The 15,965-nt window shown below is 51.3% G+C and overlaps 4 protein-coding genes across 4 annotated transcripts; 2 read left to right on the top strand and 2 right to left on the bottom strand.

Moving 5' to 3' along the window:
• Positions 1 to 938: 938 nt before the first annotated feature.
• Positions 939 to 1,781, bottom strand: T069G_10011 (uncharacterized protein; the record flags this gene model as incomplete). The annotated part of the gene is made up of 1 exon (XM_056177221.1): positions 939 to 1,781. The coding sequence occupies one exon, from the start codon at positions 1,779 to 1,781 to the stop codon at positions 939 to 941; it is 843 nt and encodes a 280-aa protein (XP_056025699.1).
• Positions 1,782 to 3,516: 1,735 nt separating this feature from the next.
• T069G_10010 (melibiase domain-containing protein) lies at positions 3,517 to 5,895 on the top strand (the record flags this gene model as incomplete). Its single annotated transcript, XM_056177220.1, has 3 exons — positions 3,517 to 3,601; positions 3,679 to 4,288; positions 4,353 to 5,895. The coding sequence occupies 3 exons, from the start codon at positions 3,517 to 3,519 to the stop codon at positions 5,893 to 5,895; spliced, it is 2,238 nt and encodes a 745-aa protein (XP_056025698.1).
• Positions 5,896 to 8,336: 2,441 nt separating this feature from the next.
• Positions 8,337 to 10,872, top strand: T069G_10009 (f-box-like domain-containing protein; the record flags this gene model as incomplete). Its single annotated transcript, XM_056177219.1, has 4 exons — positions 8,337 to 9,059; positions 9,193 to 9,915; positions 9,970 to 10,081; positions 10,145 to 10,872. The coding sequence occupies 4 exons, from the start codon at positions 8,337 to 8,339 to the stop codon at positions 10,870 to 10,872; spliced, it is 2,286 nt and encodes a 761-aa protein (XP_056025697.1).
• A 1,150-nt stretch (positions 10,873 to 12,022) lies between these two features.
• Positions 12,023 to 13,679, bottom strand: T069G_10008 (ammonium transporter family domain-containing protein; the record flags this gene model as incomplete). Its single annotated transcript, XM_056177218.1, has 4 exons — positions 12,023 to 12,383; positions 12,442 to 13,119; positions 13,183 to 13,499; positions 13,590 to 13,679. 4 exons carry the CDS (start codon positions 13,677 to 13,679, stop codon positions 12,023 to 12,025), a joined length of 1,446 nt encoding a protein of 481 aa, XP_056025696.1.
• Positions 13,680 to 15,965: the final 2,286 nt, after the last annotated feature.

The following is a 15,965-nucleotide window of genomic DNA, read 5'->3' as shown; positions in this document are numbered from 1 at the left end:
TATCATGACCAAGGAATGTGCCAGAGGCTGTATTGCTAAACAACCGCCAGTGGCCATTCTCATGACAATACCAGTAGATGCCCCAAAAAGGGTTAAGATGGTCTCGGAATCTCAATTCTCCATGTTTTAGGCTGAGGATGCGATGTGGCTTTTCCCTGGTCCGAATCATGAATACTCTCCCCGGGACGGGATGATGCTCTATGTGGTGGGCATGATTGTCGTGTGATGGATTGATCTCTTTTGTTTTGTCAGGCTTGCTGTCAGATGAATCATTCTTATTCTCGAGGAATTCGTCCTTCTTCTCTCTTATGGGTATATCTTCAGACATGGTAGTTGAAGGTGTTGGGCAGCCGTCTGTAGAACTGGCACCATCTACACAAACAAAGTCGGAGTTACTCTTTTCGTCGGTCATCTGTATGCTCATATAGATCGATAGAATGTGTCATTGAAGAATTACGAAGAATAGTCCTTTTCTATTTATAATTATCCCCAATCGCTTTATTCTATTGATGCACATAGATGATGATAGCCGAATGAGGGGAAGGTTTTACTTGCATTCCAACCAACCCAAATTGCCTTTGACAAGCTGATTTTTGTCATCATTGTTGGATTATACATAATTGACTGGCATTTAAACCGTGAGAGTTAAAACCTATAAGTACTGCAAAAAGTGGTGGCGAATTGGGTTGAGTGACGACAACCCTTGCGGTCAGATTATAGAAGGCAGAACTTGGTGAATTGGATTAAAAGGTTTAAACCCTTCCTTTTTTCTCCCTTATTTCAATATCTGAATAAATGCAGCCATTGGCTTTGATGATATATGAAAGCAATTATTCATGGTATCATGGAACCGATGTCAATACGTATATATATCCGCAGAGTAGCAGCTATCTTGCGGCCATAATCTTTTATTACCACATATTAATACATAGTAAGCCTTATCGTAACTTCTGCGCTGGCATGTTGGGATACTTGAGGGACATAGGACCGTCCAAGTACTTGGAATCGATGAAATCCAAAGCCTCCCCCTCGCCCTTTTGCAATACTAAAGATTGGCCATCCTCCGAGATGGCCACCCCTAATAGCGCTGTCTCCTGGAGAACGAATAACACGTATCCACCATTCTCTTTCCTTCTTGCAGTGAAGCGTTCTTGTTGTTTAGGTTGCTTCTGCGTCGCTTCGACTTTGCCTTCTTTATTTTGGCCTAGACAAGTACCAGAGGTCTCATTACGAAAGCTCAACCAGCCGTCCTTTTCCTCAGTGTTCCAGATGTGGCCACCGCTTAGGATAGGTTTAGCTAAAAATTCCGGCTGTCCGTTCTTAAGGACGTAGAATCGTGGTGGCTTGGTTCTGGTTGCAATGATGCATGATTTTCCGGGGATAGGATGGTTTTCTGGGGGGTTGGCAAGTTGTTTTGCTTTGACAAGATCATCCTGAGGTGGTTTGCTCTCTTCCTTTTTGTTATGATGGTCGTGAGATGACTTATCGTCTTTGCCCTTGACAGAACTGTTGTGAGGACATTTATCCTTTTTTTCGATAGGCTTGTCTTGAGGTGTGCTATCCTTGTCCGCTTTGACATGGTCCTCGGATGGTGTTTTGTTCTCTTCTACTTTGGCATTCTTCTCTTGGGGTGGTTCGCCTTTTTTCTTTTCATCAGAATTATTGCCAGATTCGCCAATCTCATTCTGGACGGTATCGCCCTTCTCTGTCGGTGGTGTGTCTTTACACATGGTTTGTAAATGTTCCCAGTCACTGTCGGAGTTGTCTCTTTCGTCGGTCATCGGGACACTAATGGAAACTGGCGGAATATTTCTTGTGTAAATTATAAAGGCTTTTGGTCTTATTTATGATCATTCTTTATCTCGTGTTACTAATGTGTCTGGATGATGGTAGAAGCGGAGAAAGTTTTGCTTGCATTCCAAGCCACTTATACTCCATATATACATTTGATGGTTCAAGCCTACACACGTTTTGATATGTCAATAAAGGCTGCCGTTTCCTTTTATCATCTATGAAAATAATAATTCGTGACATCATGCGGCTGACGCTTCCGACCACCTCATATTCCGTCGTCCTGATAATCTCCACATGCATGGAATTATGGGAGGATTTGTAGGCCTCCCAATTTATGGATGCGCTGATTGCCATATTGTGCAATAAAGATGTCTAGTAACCAATGGAAGTATTCAGCTGATCATTCGAGTAGATCATTTCTGCAAACAGCGTAGACCATGACCGCGAACCTCCCCATCTTGCGTTGCATTGCATCTTGTTTGCATGATTGTCAAGGTACGCAGTTGAAGCGATAGGTAGATTAATCATACGAGTCATACAAGGCAGATCATTATCAGATTGACTTTGTAGAAGTTAAAATACTCTTGTATAGAGCTCAAGTTCTATATCATTGTGAACCCAATGACTTGTGTCTGTCAATTCCACGATCATAGCTACATATATATACACGACGACAAGTCTAAATTGGCGTCTATCAAATTTGCTGGCATCCAATGTAGACCGTCGCAGAATTCAGAGAGGAAAAAAAAAAATGTAATTTCGGGCAGAAATTTCACGCCGACATCATTTCCTTTGAATTCTTCTTATTATGATGAGTGTATGGATGTTTTAACAGCTTTTGACCTCTCTAGCGACGTGCACAGAGCATCGCCGCTATCTGCTTGTAACCCCCGCAACCGCAACTGCACCTCACCAACCTCGAACCTTCAACACACCACAACTCCATTCTCGCAACCCTTGCCCAATTCCAATTCCATAAACAGAATTCAAAAAATCAACTGATCTTCACCACACCTTCCCGTCGGGTATTTATTCGGATTTCCCCATACAATCCTCCACCTTTGCCAATGCCAAAAACTGTCGATCGTCACCCAGATAGAGTCACATCGGCCCTCATTTTATGGGGAAGCACAACTGCAGTCCTGGAGCTCCGGCCAACGGCAGTCCCCGCATCTGCTCGGCCGCTCCAATGACCTCATATTCAATGGATGGGGCCAAGGGGCCTTGCGGGCTCCGGAGAAGCTGGGGACAATTAGATTGGTGCGCAAAAGGGAAGCCGGAGGCCCGTTTGGTTGGCGTGTGGAGAGACAAGCATGAAAGTAGGCATTTGAAGAAGCTTGGATGAGGGTCGAATTGCATGTGGTGGAACCGAGTTGCCGGCACTCCGCTGGTGTGAATGGCCCGAGTCTTAGTCCATGTATGTATGTATGAAGTATGACGAGGCACCAACATGAGGAGAAAGAGCGGGAGACACGAAAGCAGATCCATCGTGCCATTGACTGCGGAAGGAGTGTTGCTGATCAGTAACCGGGGGACTGGGCCGGATCTCTCTCAGTTCGACGGGGTGTCACGACAACGGGGGGACGAGTAGGTATAAATAAGATGGCCGTGCCTGACTCTCTTACTCTCCCCCCTTGAGTTGAGGATCCAAGGCGGTGACCTTGTTCCAGCACAGTGACAGTTTGGCCCTGAGCTCTGGGATTGGTTGGACTGGACTTGACGATGCTTGGCTCTCATTCTCCAAGCCGGCTGGCGGCCGTTCTCGCAGTGACTGCGGGATTGGTGGCATCAGTTGGCGCAGCAAGTCGTGAGTATATCTGTTCCTCGGTCTCTTTGACTTGACCCGATCAATGCCAGTCACTAACATGGATGGATAACATGTAGCCATTTCCGTCTCTGGTAAATCGTTTGCTCTCAACGGAGACAACGTCTCGTACCGCTTCCACGTCGACGAGGACTCCAACGACCTCATCGGCGACCATTTCGGCGGCCCAGCCACCGAGGACGGCGTCTTCCCTCCCATCATCGGCCCCATCCAGGGCTGGGTCGACCTCATCGGCCGGCAGCGCCGCGAGTTCCCCGACCTGGGCCGCGGCGACTTTCGCACTCCCGCGGTGCACATCAAGCAGGCGGCGGGCTACACGGTCAGCGAGTTCAAGTACCTGTCGCATAACGTTGTCAAGGGCAAGCCCGCGCTGCACGGCCTGCCCTCGACTTTTGGCGATGCTGGGGATGTGTCGACGCTGGTTGTGCACATGTACGATAACTACAGCTCCGTGGCGGCGGACTTGACATACTCCATCTTTCCCAAGTACGATGCCATTGTGCGCAGTGTCAATATTACCAACAAGGGCAAGGGGAACATTACTATTGAGAAGCTTGCCAGTTTGAGTGTCGACCTGCCGTACGAAGAGCTGGACATGCTGGAGCTGAAGGGAGACTGGGCTCGCGAGGGGATGCGAGTGCGTCGTAACGTCAACTACGGTACTCAGGGGTAAGACTCATATCTACTTGACGGTATACCTGATTTTACTGACATGATGCCTGCTCGTGTATAGCTTTGGGAGCACGACTGGCTACTCCTCCCATCTGCACAACCCATTCTTTTCGCTCATTACGCCCTCGACGACCGAGTCACAGGGCGAGGCTTGGGGCTTCTCTCTCGTTTACACTGGCTCATTCTCTGTCGAAGTTGAAAAGGCTTCTCAGGGTCTTACGCGTGCTGCTCTTGGTGTCAACCCCTACCAGCTATCTTGGCCACTTGCACCAGGCGAGACATTTTCCACCCCCGAAGCCGTTGCCGTATTTTCGAACACGGGTGTTGGTGGAATGTCAAGAAAGTTTCACAGTCTCTACCGCAAGCATCTCATCAAGAGCAAGTTTGCGACGCAGATGCACCCCGTCCTGCTCAACAGCTGGGAGGGCCTCGGGTTCGATTACAACGACACCACGATTCTGCACCTGGCTCAGGAGTCTGCTGATCTGGGCGTCAAGCTGTTTGTCCTCGACGACGGCTGGTTTGGCGTCAAGTACCCTCGCATAACTGACAATGCTGGTCTCGGAGACTGGGAGGCGAATCCTAAGAGGTTCCCCCAGGGGTTGCCAGACTTTATCGCCAACGTGACGAAGCTCAAGGTTGCTAATTCCTCCGATCATTTGCAGTTTGGCCTGTGGTTTGAGCCAGAAATGGTCAACCCCAACTCGAGTCTGTATCACGAGCATCCCGACTGGGCGATCCACGCCGGGTCGTACCCTCGCACCTTGACGAGAAACCAGCTGGTGCTCAACGTGGCTCTCCCCGAAGTGCAGGACTTTATCATCGAATCGCTGTCCAACATTCTCGGCAACGCCAGCATCTCCTACGTCAAGTGGGACAACAACCGCGGCATCCACGAGGCGCCTTACCCCGGGCTCGACTACGCTTACATGCTCGGCCTGTACCGCGTCTTTGATACGCTGTCGACGCGGTTCCCCAACGTGCGGTGGGAGGGATGCGCATCTGGAGGAGGCCGATTCGACCCTGGTGTGCTGCAGTATTTCCCACACATCTGGACGTCTGACGACACGGATGCCGTCGAGCGCATCTCTATCCAGTTTGGCACCTCGCTGGTGTATCCGCCATCAGCCATGGGCGCCCACGTCTCTGCTGTGCCCAACGGCCAGACTTCACGCACAACGTCCATCACCTTCCGCGCCCATGTTGCCATGATGGGAGGGTCGTTTGGCTTCGAGCTCAACCCGGCTAAGATGCCGGACGACGACAAGGCGCAGATCCCAGACATTATTGCGCTGGCAGAGAAAGTGAATCCCATTGTGGTCAAGGGCGACATGTGGCGACTGAGCCTGCCGGAGGAGTCCAACTGGCCGGCTGCATTGTTCATCTCGGAGGACGGCAGCCAGGCGGTCTTGTTTTACTTCCAGATCAAGGCCAATATCAATAACGCGTGGCCGGTGCTGCGGCTGCAGGGCTTGGATGCGGGAGCCAAGTACAAGATTGATGGGAATCAGACGTTTTCGGGGGCGACGTTGATGAATATTGGGTTGCAGTATCAGTTTAATGGGGACTTTGACAGCAAGGTGGTGTTTTTGGAGAAGCAATGAAAGTGAAGCTGTCTGGGACTTGAGACTCTAGTAGTATTATTATTTTACATTGTTCCTAGTATTAGCCCTTGCAACAGCAATAACTGCAGCAATAGCATCAATTAATAAAACCGAATAAATACGATTATGCATGCATTATCCCAGCAAGTGATGTTTTTGGAACAGCAGGGCTGAGGTGAGTTTGAAGTTGAAGCTCAAGTCTGCGTCTGTATACAACAAACCTTAATGTCTGGCACTCATGACTCTTGTTAATTCTCATTGTTCCTAGTATTAGTACTTGCAACAGCAATAACTGCGGTAATAGCATCAAGTAATAAAACAAAGTAAAATATCACGGCGCATGTATTGTCTAGATGGGGATCAATTCCACGCGGTGACTGATGGCGGCATTTGAGCTGTTACTGCTTTCAGCACCGAGTGAGTACGAGTACATGTACACGCTTTCGATAAGGCCTCGATGTAAGGGGTTGCATCTTGCGCTTGGGCAGCGACTGGGTCATGACTGAGGTGAATTATAAAGCATGTGACGACGAGGTACAGGTACCTCTACTTGCCAGAGGTGCCAACTGTGCTGTCATTCTAGTCTAAGACCGCAAGCATAATTATTGCCTACAGCCACGTCCCCGTTGACAAAAAAGAAGCCCGAATACAAAGGCAAATAAAGGGCAGAATAACAGCTCTCACTTCTCACAAATGCTCATGCATCATCATCACCGATTGAGCAAAAGCAGATCATGTGCAATGGGCCAATGTGCATCTTGTCCTAAGGGCCGATGGATCAGCTGCAGCTTGCAATGGCTGTCACAAATCGGGCATCACGTGCGGTGCGCGGCAGCGGGCGAACCGGTGACTTAGGATTTGTCGCTGCGTGCAGCTGGGCGGCAAGGTAGCGGGTACTTTGTATGAACATTTCCTTGGTTGTTGGAAGCGCGGGGACGGCCGCTAATAAGGGAGTGGAGGAGCGGGTGATTTGATTCGATTTGATGCGACTGTGCTTTGTAAAAGGTAGCGGTACTTAATGTGACTTTTGCTTTAAAACCTGCAGTGGGAGCAAAAGTCGCCGGGCCAGTTGTTTTCTTGCTATTGCTTTTTTTTTTTTTTCCTTTTTTCTTTTTCGGGGATTCGTATTTTAAATAAGCCCTACTGCTATACTTTGCGGGCTGAAACGAGGAAAGGAGGGGGAGAGGAAAAGTTGGCAGTGGAAGTTGGAAGCGTGAAGTGTGAAGTGAGGGGGAGCTGTGACTGTGACGGTGACATGAAGCGTGGAATTGATCGAAGTCTTGCAGCTGTGACATTAGTAGTAGTGCAGTACAGTACTTGGGCGCCTCCAATGTCTCGCTGTTCAAGTATTGACGCCCGTTGATTTGCAGCTACCTGTACTCATTAAGCTGTGCTGGTGTCTTAGTGAATGAAATGACCGTCTGACTTGCTTGCTGCATGATCGACTCATCACTGGGCAGTATTACAGGCACAAGCCCGTCATTATTACAGGTACAGGTACAGGTACGGCGCACGCTTACCGTCACTTCAATCAGTGAAAGTTTGTAAGGTTAACATGGACCCAACACGCCTTTGACAGCAAGCATAATCACCTGTAGCTCGTTTACGCAGCGCTAGCACAGCGCCTCTGGCTGCTAGCGGCATCAACTTACAGCGTCCAAAGCGCCCTTTAGCCCCCGATCTCAGGTGCCTCAAAGCCCCCACGCGGACCGTCCTGGCCTCCGCCTTGGGTTTCTGCCGCCTTCTCTGCTGACCAGGCCATCGCCAGCCTCAACCCGCAGACCAACCATCCATCTTGCAGCAACACACGCACTGCAGCCCCTTTCATTTCGGGCCCTTGCCGTCCGTCTGCTGCTCTTCTTCTTCCTTCTTCTGTCCTGCTTCTAGCCTCTGCCTCTGCTTTGTTTGTAGCAGCTCTTTTCATCACCACCCGCCATCGCCAGCCTCTCCCCCGCGACTCGTTTCAGCCCTGAGCTGAATACTGAATACCACAAACCGACGTCATCCAACTCCCACCGCTGAGCCTTTTCGGAACGCCCGCTGAGACATACAGACGCAGTCAGTATCCCTGGTCGTGTCTCTGGTGCCAGACCAAATACAGCCCGCAAGGCCTGAAAGCCTGGGCTCGACGGGACGGGACAGCCTCTCTGTCTCTCTTCTCCTTCTTCCCCCCCTTTAGAAGGCGTCCCTCTTTTCACCATCCGCTCACTTCTTCTTGGGCTCTCATCACGGCTGCCCTTTTCCTTCCGTTCTCGATTTCATTTTGTTCTTTTTCTTCCCATCACGGTCACGATCAAGAACCTCCCGAGCCGACGCCCGATCGATAGCACCGAGAAATCCAGCAACACCGTCATCACCACGACCACGACAAGCTCTCCCTTGCAGCTGTCCTTGAGCCCGACACGTAGCGGCCGTCTGCCCGCCCAGCCCAAAACATCACCATGGCTACAATAACGTCTGGTGCTGGAAGCTCTGGGCGAGAGGACTCTCGGTCCTCTTCATCCACAAACTCGCCCGCCCCAGCCGACAACGAAGAGTCCGACTTCTTCCTCGGTGCCAACGACTCCCAGTCCTCGCTCGGCGTCCCCAACTTCCAAGACATGCAAGTCGACGACTCGTGCTGGCCGCCCGTCAACCGGCTGCCCAACGAAATCCTCATCGGCGTCTTCTCCAAGCTGAGCTCCACCTCGGACCTGTACCACTGCATGCTCGTGTCCAAGCGATGGGCTAGAAACGCTGTTGACTTGCTGTGGCATCGGCCCGCATGCTCCAACTGGAAGAACCACCACAGCATTTGTCAGACGCTCGGTCTGGAGCATCCGTATTTCCACTACCGCGACTTCATCAAGCGCCTCAACCTCGCCGCTCTGGCCGACAAGGTCAACGATGGCAGCGTCATGCCCCTCTCCGTTTGCACCAGGGTCGAGCGCCTGACGTTGACCAACTGTCGAGGTCTGACTGACACTGGTCTCATTGCCCTCGTCGAGAACAGCTCGTCACTGCTGGCCCTCGACATTTCCAACGACAAGCACATTACCGAGCGCTCCATTAACGCCATTGCAACCCACTGCAAGCGTCTGCAGGGCCTCAACATCTCGGGCTGCGAGAACATCTCTAACGAAAGCATGCTTACCCTGGCCCAAAGCTGCAGATATATCAAGAGAGTGAGTGTTTTTTACTTTCTTCTTTGGCATGTATTGTGGACTTGACACAACTTTATATCTTAATCCCCGCCACCCGTCTCCATTCAATCCACTCTCTTTGACAAGCTGGCTAACTGTCACTCTTCTCTTTAAGCTTAAATTGAACGAATGTGTTCAGCTGCGTGACAACGCGGTGCTTGCCTTTGCGGAGCACTGCCCAAACATCCTGGAAATCGATCTTCACCAGTGCGTCCAGATTGGAAATGGCCCCATCACATCTCTCCTGTCCAAGGGAAACAGTCTCCGCGAGCTCAGATTGGCCAACTGCGAGCTGATTGACGACGACGCCTTCCTCTCCCTGCCGCCGACCCAAGTCTATGAGCACCTGCGGATCCTCGACTTGACGTCCTGCAGCCGCCTCACCGACGCCGCCGTTGGCAAGATTATCGACGCTGCCCCTCGCCTGCGAAACCTGCTTCTCTCCAAGTGCCGCAACATCACGGATGCTGCCATCCACTCCATTGCCAAGCTCGGCAAGAACCTCCACTATGTCCACCTCGGCCACTGTAGCCAGATTACCGATGAGGGCGTCATTCGCCTGGTGCGAAGCTGCAACCGTATCCGTTACATTGATTTGGGATGCTGCACGCTCCTCACTGATGCGTCCGTCAGATGCCTCGCCGGGCTGCCCAAGCTCAAGCGCATTGGCTTGGTCAAGTGTAGCAGCATTACAGACGAATCCGTCTTTGCGCTTGCTGAGGCGGCATATCGTCCGCGGGTCAGGAGAGACGCCAACGGAATGTTTTTGGGCGGCGAGTATTTCGCCCCAAGCTTGGAGCGAGTCCACCTCAGCTACTGCGTCAACCTGACTCTCAAGGTATGGTTTTCTTCCTCGGAGGGAGTACAGACAAGCGACTAACATGAAGTATAGAGCATCATGAGACTACTCAACTCGTGCCCCCGTCTTACCCATCTCAGCTTGACTGGAGTGGCGGCATTCCAACGAGACGAATTCCAGCCCTTTTGCAGAGCAGCACCGGCTGGTTAGTCTCGTCCTTCTTTTCTCTACCTCGTTTCCATTGACCAATGATCACATACTGACATAGCAACAGAGTTTACGCAACATCAGCGGGACGTCTTCTGTGTCTTTTCCGGAAACATGGTGTCCAAGTTCCGCGAGTACCTGAACACTGCACCGCAATTTGAAGACCTTCGAGACAGCTTCTATCAACGACATGCTGGCCGCATGATGAGAGCAGGGCAGCGCGCCCGAGCCGGCGGAATACCCCCAATCCAAACCACCGAAGGCGAGGGTTTTGACGATGACATGGCCTACGAAGATAATGACTTTGAGGGATTGGACGCAAGTGAAATGGTTGTAGACGTGCAGGCTCAGAATCTGCCTTTCCACCTGCAGCCTCAGCAAGCCCCTGGTGATGCCAATCAGGTGCCTCCCGTACCTCCTCCGATCGAGCCACCTACTATCAACTCGTCGTCCAACTTTCTCACCAACATGCTTACCCAGCAATACGGGCCGGCTGCAGCAGCAGAGCTCTTTGACGAGACCACAGGCACTATCAGAACTAGGTCGTTTCCCAACTTTGTCGTTCCCTTGAGCTCCGCCAACATGGTGGTTCCTAATGCTCAGAGTTTCCATGCCAGTATCGCGGGCCTATCGCAGCCCTCTGTCTCTCGACAGGGCAATTCAGCAACGGCAGGGCCCTCTACAGGTGCCAGCACGGTGACTATGCATCAGCCAACGAGCACGACGCCGGACCAGCAGGCGCAACAACAACAGCCGCCGCCGCCGCAGCCGCAAGGCGACGCCAACTGAAGATTTTGAATTATTGTCTGTACAGGCTTGCAGTATGCAATGTCTTGAAAGTCATTGGTTAACAGGCACATTCGATAGACGAGAAGATGGAATGGTGTGAAAAAGGGAGCCTCCGATAATGAGGGCAATACCATCACTCCGTCCTCCCAGGAATGAAAGCATATCTATTCACGGCACCCTTGTTTTCGCGATGCATGGGAATAGTGTTCTATATTTATAGCGCAGCCACGGAGTTTACATGTTTGGCGTGCACGGCAATGGTTACGTGGTACAAAACTGGTCATGATTCGGATTCTTTTATTATCAAGCTACGAGACGCTTCTAGATGAGCATGGTCTTAATAAACGAGTACGGATGACTTCTGTCAGCGGGGTTGAGGCAGCGGCATTGCATAACCAGCAAGCTGCATCACTTTGACAGGCACCTATTCGTTCTAAGACAGGGGGAAACAAACGGGTGGATTCTTTTTTTATTATAAGGGTTATTGTTATATGGGATGGTTGACACTGATACTGAACTCGGCTCTGCCGTATGAGAAGGGGAGAGAGACTGTGCGATTAAGTTTCGGCGGCATGAAACAAAAAAAGCTGTGAAGAGTGTCAGGAATGAGAAACGCTGTTCTATCATTGTTTAACTCGCTTCCTATTTTTTGTCTTTTGTGTCTTTTGGTTCGGGGGGAATTATTAGGGAACACTGTGTATGCCATGGTATGAAACTGTGAATACGAGTACAGGTTCGTTGGGCTAGGGACGATGGAAGGGTTTTTTATTAGACGGGCTTTGGGTTTGATATAGTTGGGTTGCATTAATTGATTTGAAGTCTTATTTTCGTGTTTGTGATGATCTTTGTCGTATATTTTTTGATGATTAGATGAATGCTAATATGAAACTACATATGTTGTATTGACTCGTAGATTTTGAAGCTCAACTTTCATTGTCGTGAGAAGAGATGTCGAAATATGAATATGAATACGTGAATATATGTATGTATATAGTATTGCATCAGACTAATACTAGAATGCTCTAACAAATGGTATCAATAAACATGCATCCCCCCCATCCCAGCAAAGCAAAAACATTATGTACTCCCTAAAATACTATTAATACCGCTTTTCCACAACAAAATTCACCTCAAGTCATCTCTTTTTATTTCAAACAGTCTCAACAGGCGTCTTCTCAGCAGAATGCTTCTCCGCCGTGGAACTGCTGCTGCTCATAACCGCCGGGGTAGACAGCGCCACACCATCAGTAACATGCCTCGTCAGCTCAACGTAGTCGTACGCAAACTCGCCGAGCTGGCAGTCGTCCACGCCGACCTCCTCGTCCTCGGCGCTGACGCGGAGGGACAGGCCCGGGATGAGGTTCATGAGGAAGAGGATGATGCAGGAGAGGGTAAAGGACCAGCCGAAGGCGGCGCAGATGCCGGCGAGCTGGTTGCCGAGCTGGACCCAGTGGTGCTGGATCCAGCCGATGGGGGGGTAGGAGCCGCCGTCGAGGGAGGCGATGGAGGAGCTGTGGAAAACAATGTTAGAGAGGTGATGATGGTTAGGATGATATGGTGATGACTTACGTTCCAAAGATACCCGTCATGATGTTGCCGGCCATACCGCCGATGCCGTGGACGGCAAAGATGTCGAGAGCATCGTCAACGCCAATGAGGAACTTGAGCTTGGTGGCAAAGTTGCAGCAAATGGCACCGACAACGCCGATGATGAAGCCTCCCCAAGGAGTGACGAAACCAGAAGCGGGCGTAATCGCAACAAGGCCGGCAATGGCGCCGGAGCAGAAGCCAATAGTGCTCCATTTCTTCTCCAGACGATAGTCGAGCAGGATCCAAGTGACACCACCGACGGAGGCAGCCAAGTTGGTGACGAAGCAGGCCATGACGGCGCGAATGTTCATGCCCAGGGCGGAACCACCGTTGAAGCCGAACCAGCCGACCCAGAGGAAAACAGTGCCGACGACGACGTTTGTGACGCTGTGGGGGCGGTAGGGCAGGCCGTTGTTCTTGTTGTAGCCGGTGCGCTTGCCGAGCATGATGCTGTAGGCGAGGGCGCAGGTGCCCGAGGCGATGTGGACGGGACCGCCTCCGGCGAAGTCGTACGAGGGGAGCTTGAAGAGCCAGCCGTTGCTGTTCCAGGTCCAGTAGGCGATGGGATCGTAGACGACGGTGGACCAGATGAACATGAAGACAATGGCGGGGAGCATGCGGCCACGGTCGGCGACGGCACCGATGGCGAGGGCGGGACTGTGAATCATGTTAGTTGGGGGATGAAAAACCGAGTGAGTGAGAATGAGATGAGAGACTCACGTAATGGCAGCAAACATGCCCTGGTAGAGACAGAAGAGGATATCAGGAAGGTTAGCTGAGCCGTTGGGCTGAGCCAGCGTCTTCATCAGACCAAACTGCGTCAGGTCGCCGAGGAAGGCATTTCCGGTTCGCGAAAAAGTGAGCGAGTAGCCCCAGAAGAACCACTGGAAGCTGATGACGCCGACTGAGACCATGGACAGGAGGATGAGCTGGAGGGCCGACTTGCGGCGCGCGAGACCACTGTAGAAGAAACCCACGCCGGGAATCATAAGCAGGACGAGGGCGGAGCTGACGAGGATCCAGGCCATTTGACCGGGCTGTTTACATGGCAGAATGTGTTAGTTGAGCTGGTTCGTTTTGTTTGCTTTGCCTCCCCCTATTCTATCAACAGAGAGTAATAGACGTACGTCGTAGAAGATGTTGAGGTCGCTGACGCCGGTCGAGTGACCGTCGTCTGCTTTCCCTGTGGTGCCATTGTAGGCAACGACCGACGACATGATGAATGATTCTTTTCCCGATTCTTTCGTATGTTCCCAAAAGGTCGTCTAATATCGCCTCGTTCCTTGGTGTCTTTGTTGTGTAGCTAAGGCTACTCCTCGAATTCGACGATAAACCACAAAGGTATATCGAGTAAAAACCACCAGACCGGCGAGAGAGGGGAGAGAGAGAATGGATCGGCAGGGAACAGGATGCGAGGGTGAGATTGGGAGGATGGGGATGATATATATCACTTCCCCCGAATGGGTATTACAGGCCAATGCCGATCAAAGTCAAAGCACTCAATCCCATCAGTTCCGCATAAACTTCCTGGACCCCCCCGACTTATCCCGCATAGTCTTTTCAGCTCGGATGAACTAAAGTTATAAACCACATCACTGGATGAATCGTATGAATGGGGCATGTGAGAAACAGACTCATCCCACGCCCGTAGCATAAAGTGCTGCCACTCGCTAGCCTCCATGAGGCCCAATAGTCAATAGTCTCGCATACCCAGGACAGGTACGATGTGAAATCGGGCTGCAGGTGCACCGCCTAGCACGCCTCTCAGATGAGCTTATCGCCCTCGAAATGGATGGCAACTTCATTGGTGCGGACACCAATACTGTAAGTGGCCAGGGATGAAGCCACAGAGATAAGTGATGCGCCTCCCACAGGCTCTCCAGGACGTCGGTGCCATGTTGGGTCGATGCTTATCTGGGAGGCTTATCTCGTGCATATCAAGAGCATGGCCGGGCTGAGCAACCAAGGGAATAAAGGAAAGCTAGCCGATGACAGGAGCCATTATTCATTTGCTTGTCTGTAATCAATGCTTCGGACATGGAGCAACATGAGGTGATTGTTTCTGTGAAGAGCAGCCCTTGAGTCGTCTTCGTCTTGTTGAACCGCTTCTCATATACGGTGTATGAGTGAGTCCTCGGAAAGGCGTTGTCTCTTGTCGTTATCTCTCTCTCTCGGACATCCCCCCTTCTCGGGCCGTCGCACCAGCCTCAATACGGCACCTGTGGATGCCTTTCGCCCTTGAGAGCGTCTTCCGTGGTATTGGAAATGCGCCACCTGCAGTGCCATGTTGCATCGTTCTCCCTGCCTCATTCAGCTCTGGGGCGATTCCGTCAAAGAACGTCGCCCCACCCGTATATCCATTTTGCGCCAGATCGTACTCCGTATTAAAGGGAGGCATCGCGCGTGTCTGGATATGCACTGGATCTGGGGCACACACCAACAAGCAGCGACGACCCTGCCTGCACGACTGCCCGATAGCAAAAGCGTCTGGCTTGTGTCTGTATCTGCATGGGGCGGACAATCTCATGGCCCTTACGCGAAGCCATTTGTGCTTATCCGCCGAGGCCTTACACACCACATGGCTCTTATCAGTGGCATCTGTCTCCAAGCCTCTCATCCTTGGGGCGACGGAACCTATTCCCTGTCTGGTGTAGACGCTCCCCTTGGCTCCCTTAGACGCATGGCACCCCGGGCGAGATAATGCCCAAACAGCCACAGTCCGGTGCCGCTGATTGGGCCGTCATTCCTTATCTCTGGAATGCCGCGCTTGTGGGGGGCTGGCCTTAGCGTCGTGAGGTTGTGCCTGATGGCTGTCCAGCTTGTGATGCCAAGGATGCCTCCTCCACGTCTTCCCCCGGATATCTCCAGCTCGCTCCCCGTACGTCCCGGGTAAGGCGAACGTGGTCTGAGACATCGATCATGAAAAGTCGATGTATACTTTCGTATGGTGTCAGCCACGGTGGATGAATAAGAGCTTGCAAAGACACGATTCGAGTAAATCTCACTTTCACATGCATATCAGATATCCACAGTATAAACAGAGTTTCGGGGTCCCGACCAAGCAATGCATTCAAACGAGTCCGATGCCGGTGGTTCACAGCAGTGCTTGGTGTAAGACACATGGCAAATTAACAAAGATTTGGAATAATAGGAGACCGTGTTGGTCTTGAGTCGAGCCTCCGATCGGACACATTCTTGCAACACTGGCTTGTGAGTTCATTCATCACACGGCTCTAACCGCTTCCCAGTTGTTGATGTAAGATGATATCTCAAGAGGTGACATGTCTGATTAAAACATGACCTCCGCTATTTTGCCTTTCTAGAATGCAGTGCAGCATGGTGAGGCTCTCGGGGAGATTTGGCTTTCTCCCGCACTTGCTGGAATCACACAGCGACAAGACAAGTCAAAGGGCAGAGCACTGTCTCTGGATTTGCTCCTAATCCCTGTCAAGATCCCGATTTGGTGGTGTATCTAGCTTGATGAATCGTTCCTCTACTGTAAG

The sequence above is a fragment of the Trichoderma breve genome, chromosome 6 (genome assembly GCF_028502605.1).
Source record: "Trichoderma breve strain T069 chromosome 6, whole genome shotgun sequence".
In the NCBI taxonomy this organism is placed as follows: Eukaryota; Fungi; Ascomycota; class Sordariomycetes; order Hypocreales; family Hypocreaceae; genus Trichoderma; species Trichoderma breve.
The sequence above is the reverse complement of the archived record's forward strand: the minus strand, read 5'-3'. Positions and strand labels throughout refer to the sequence as shown.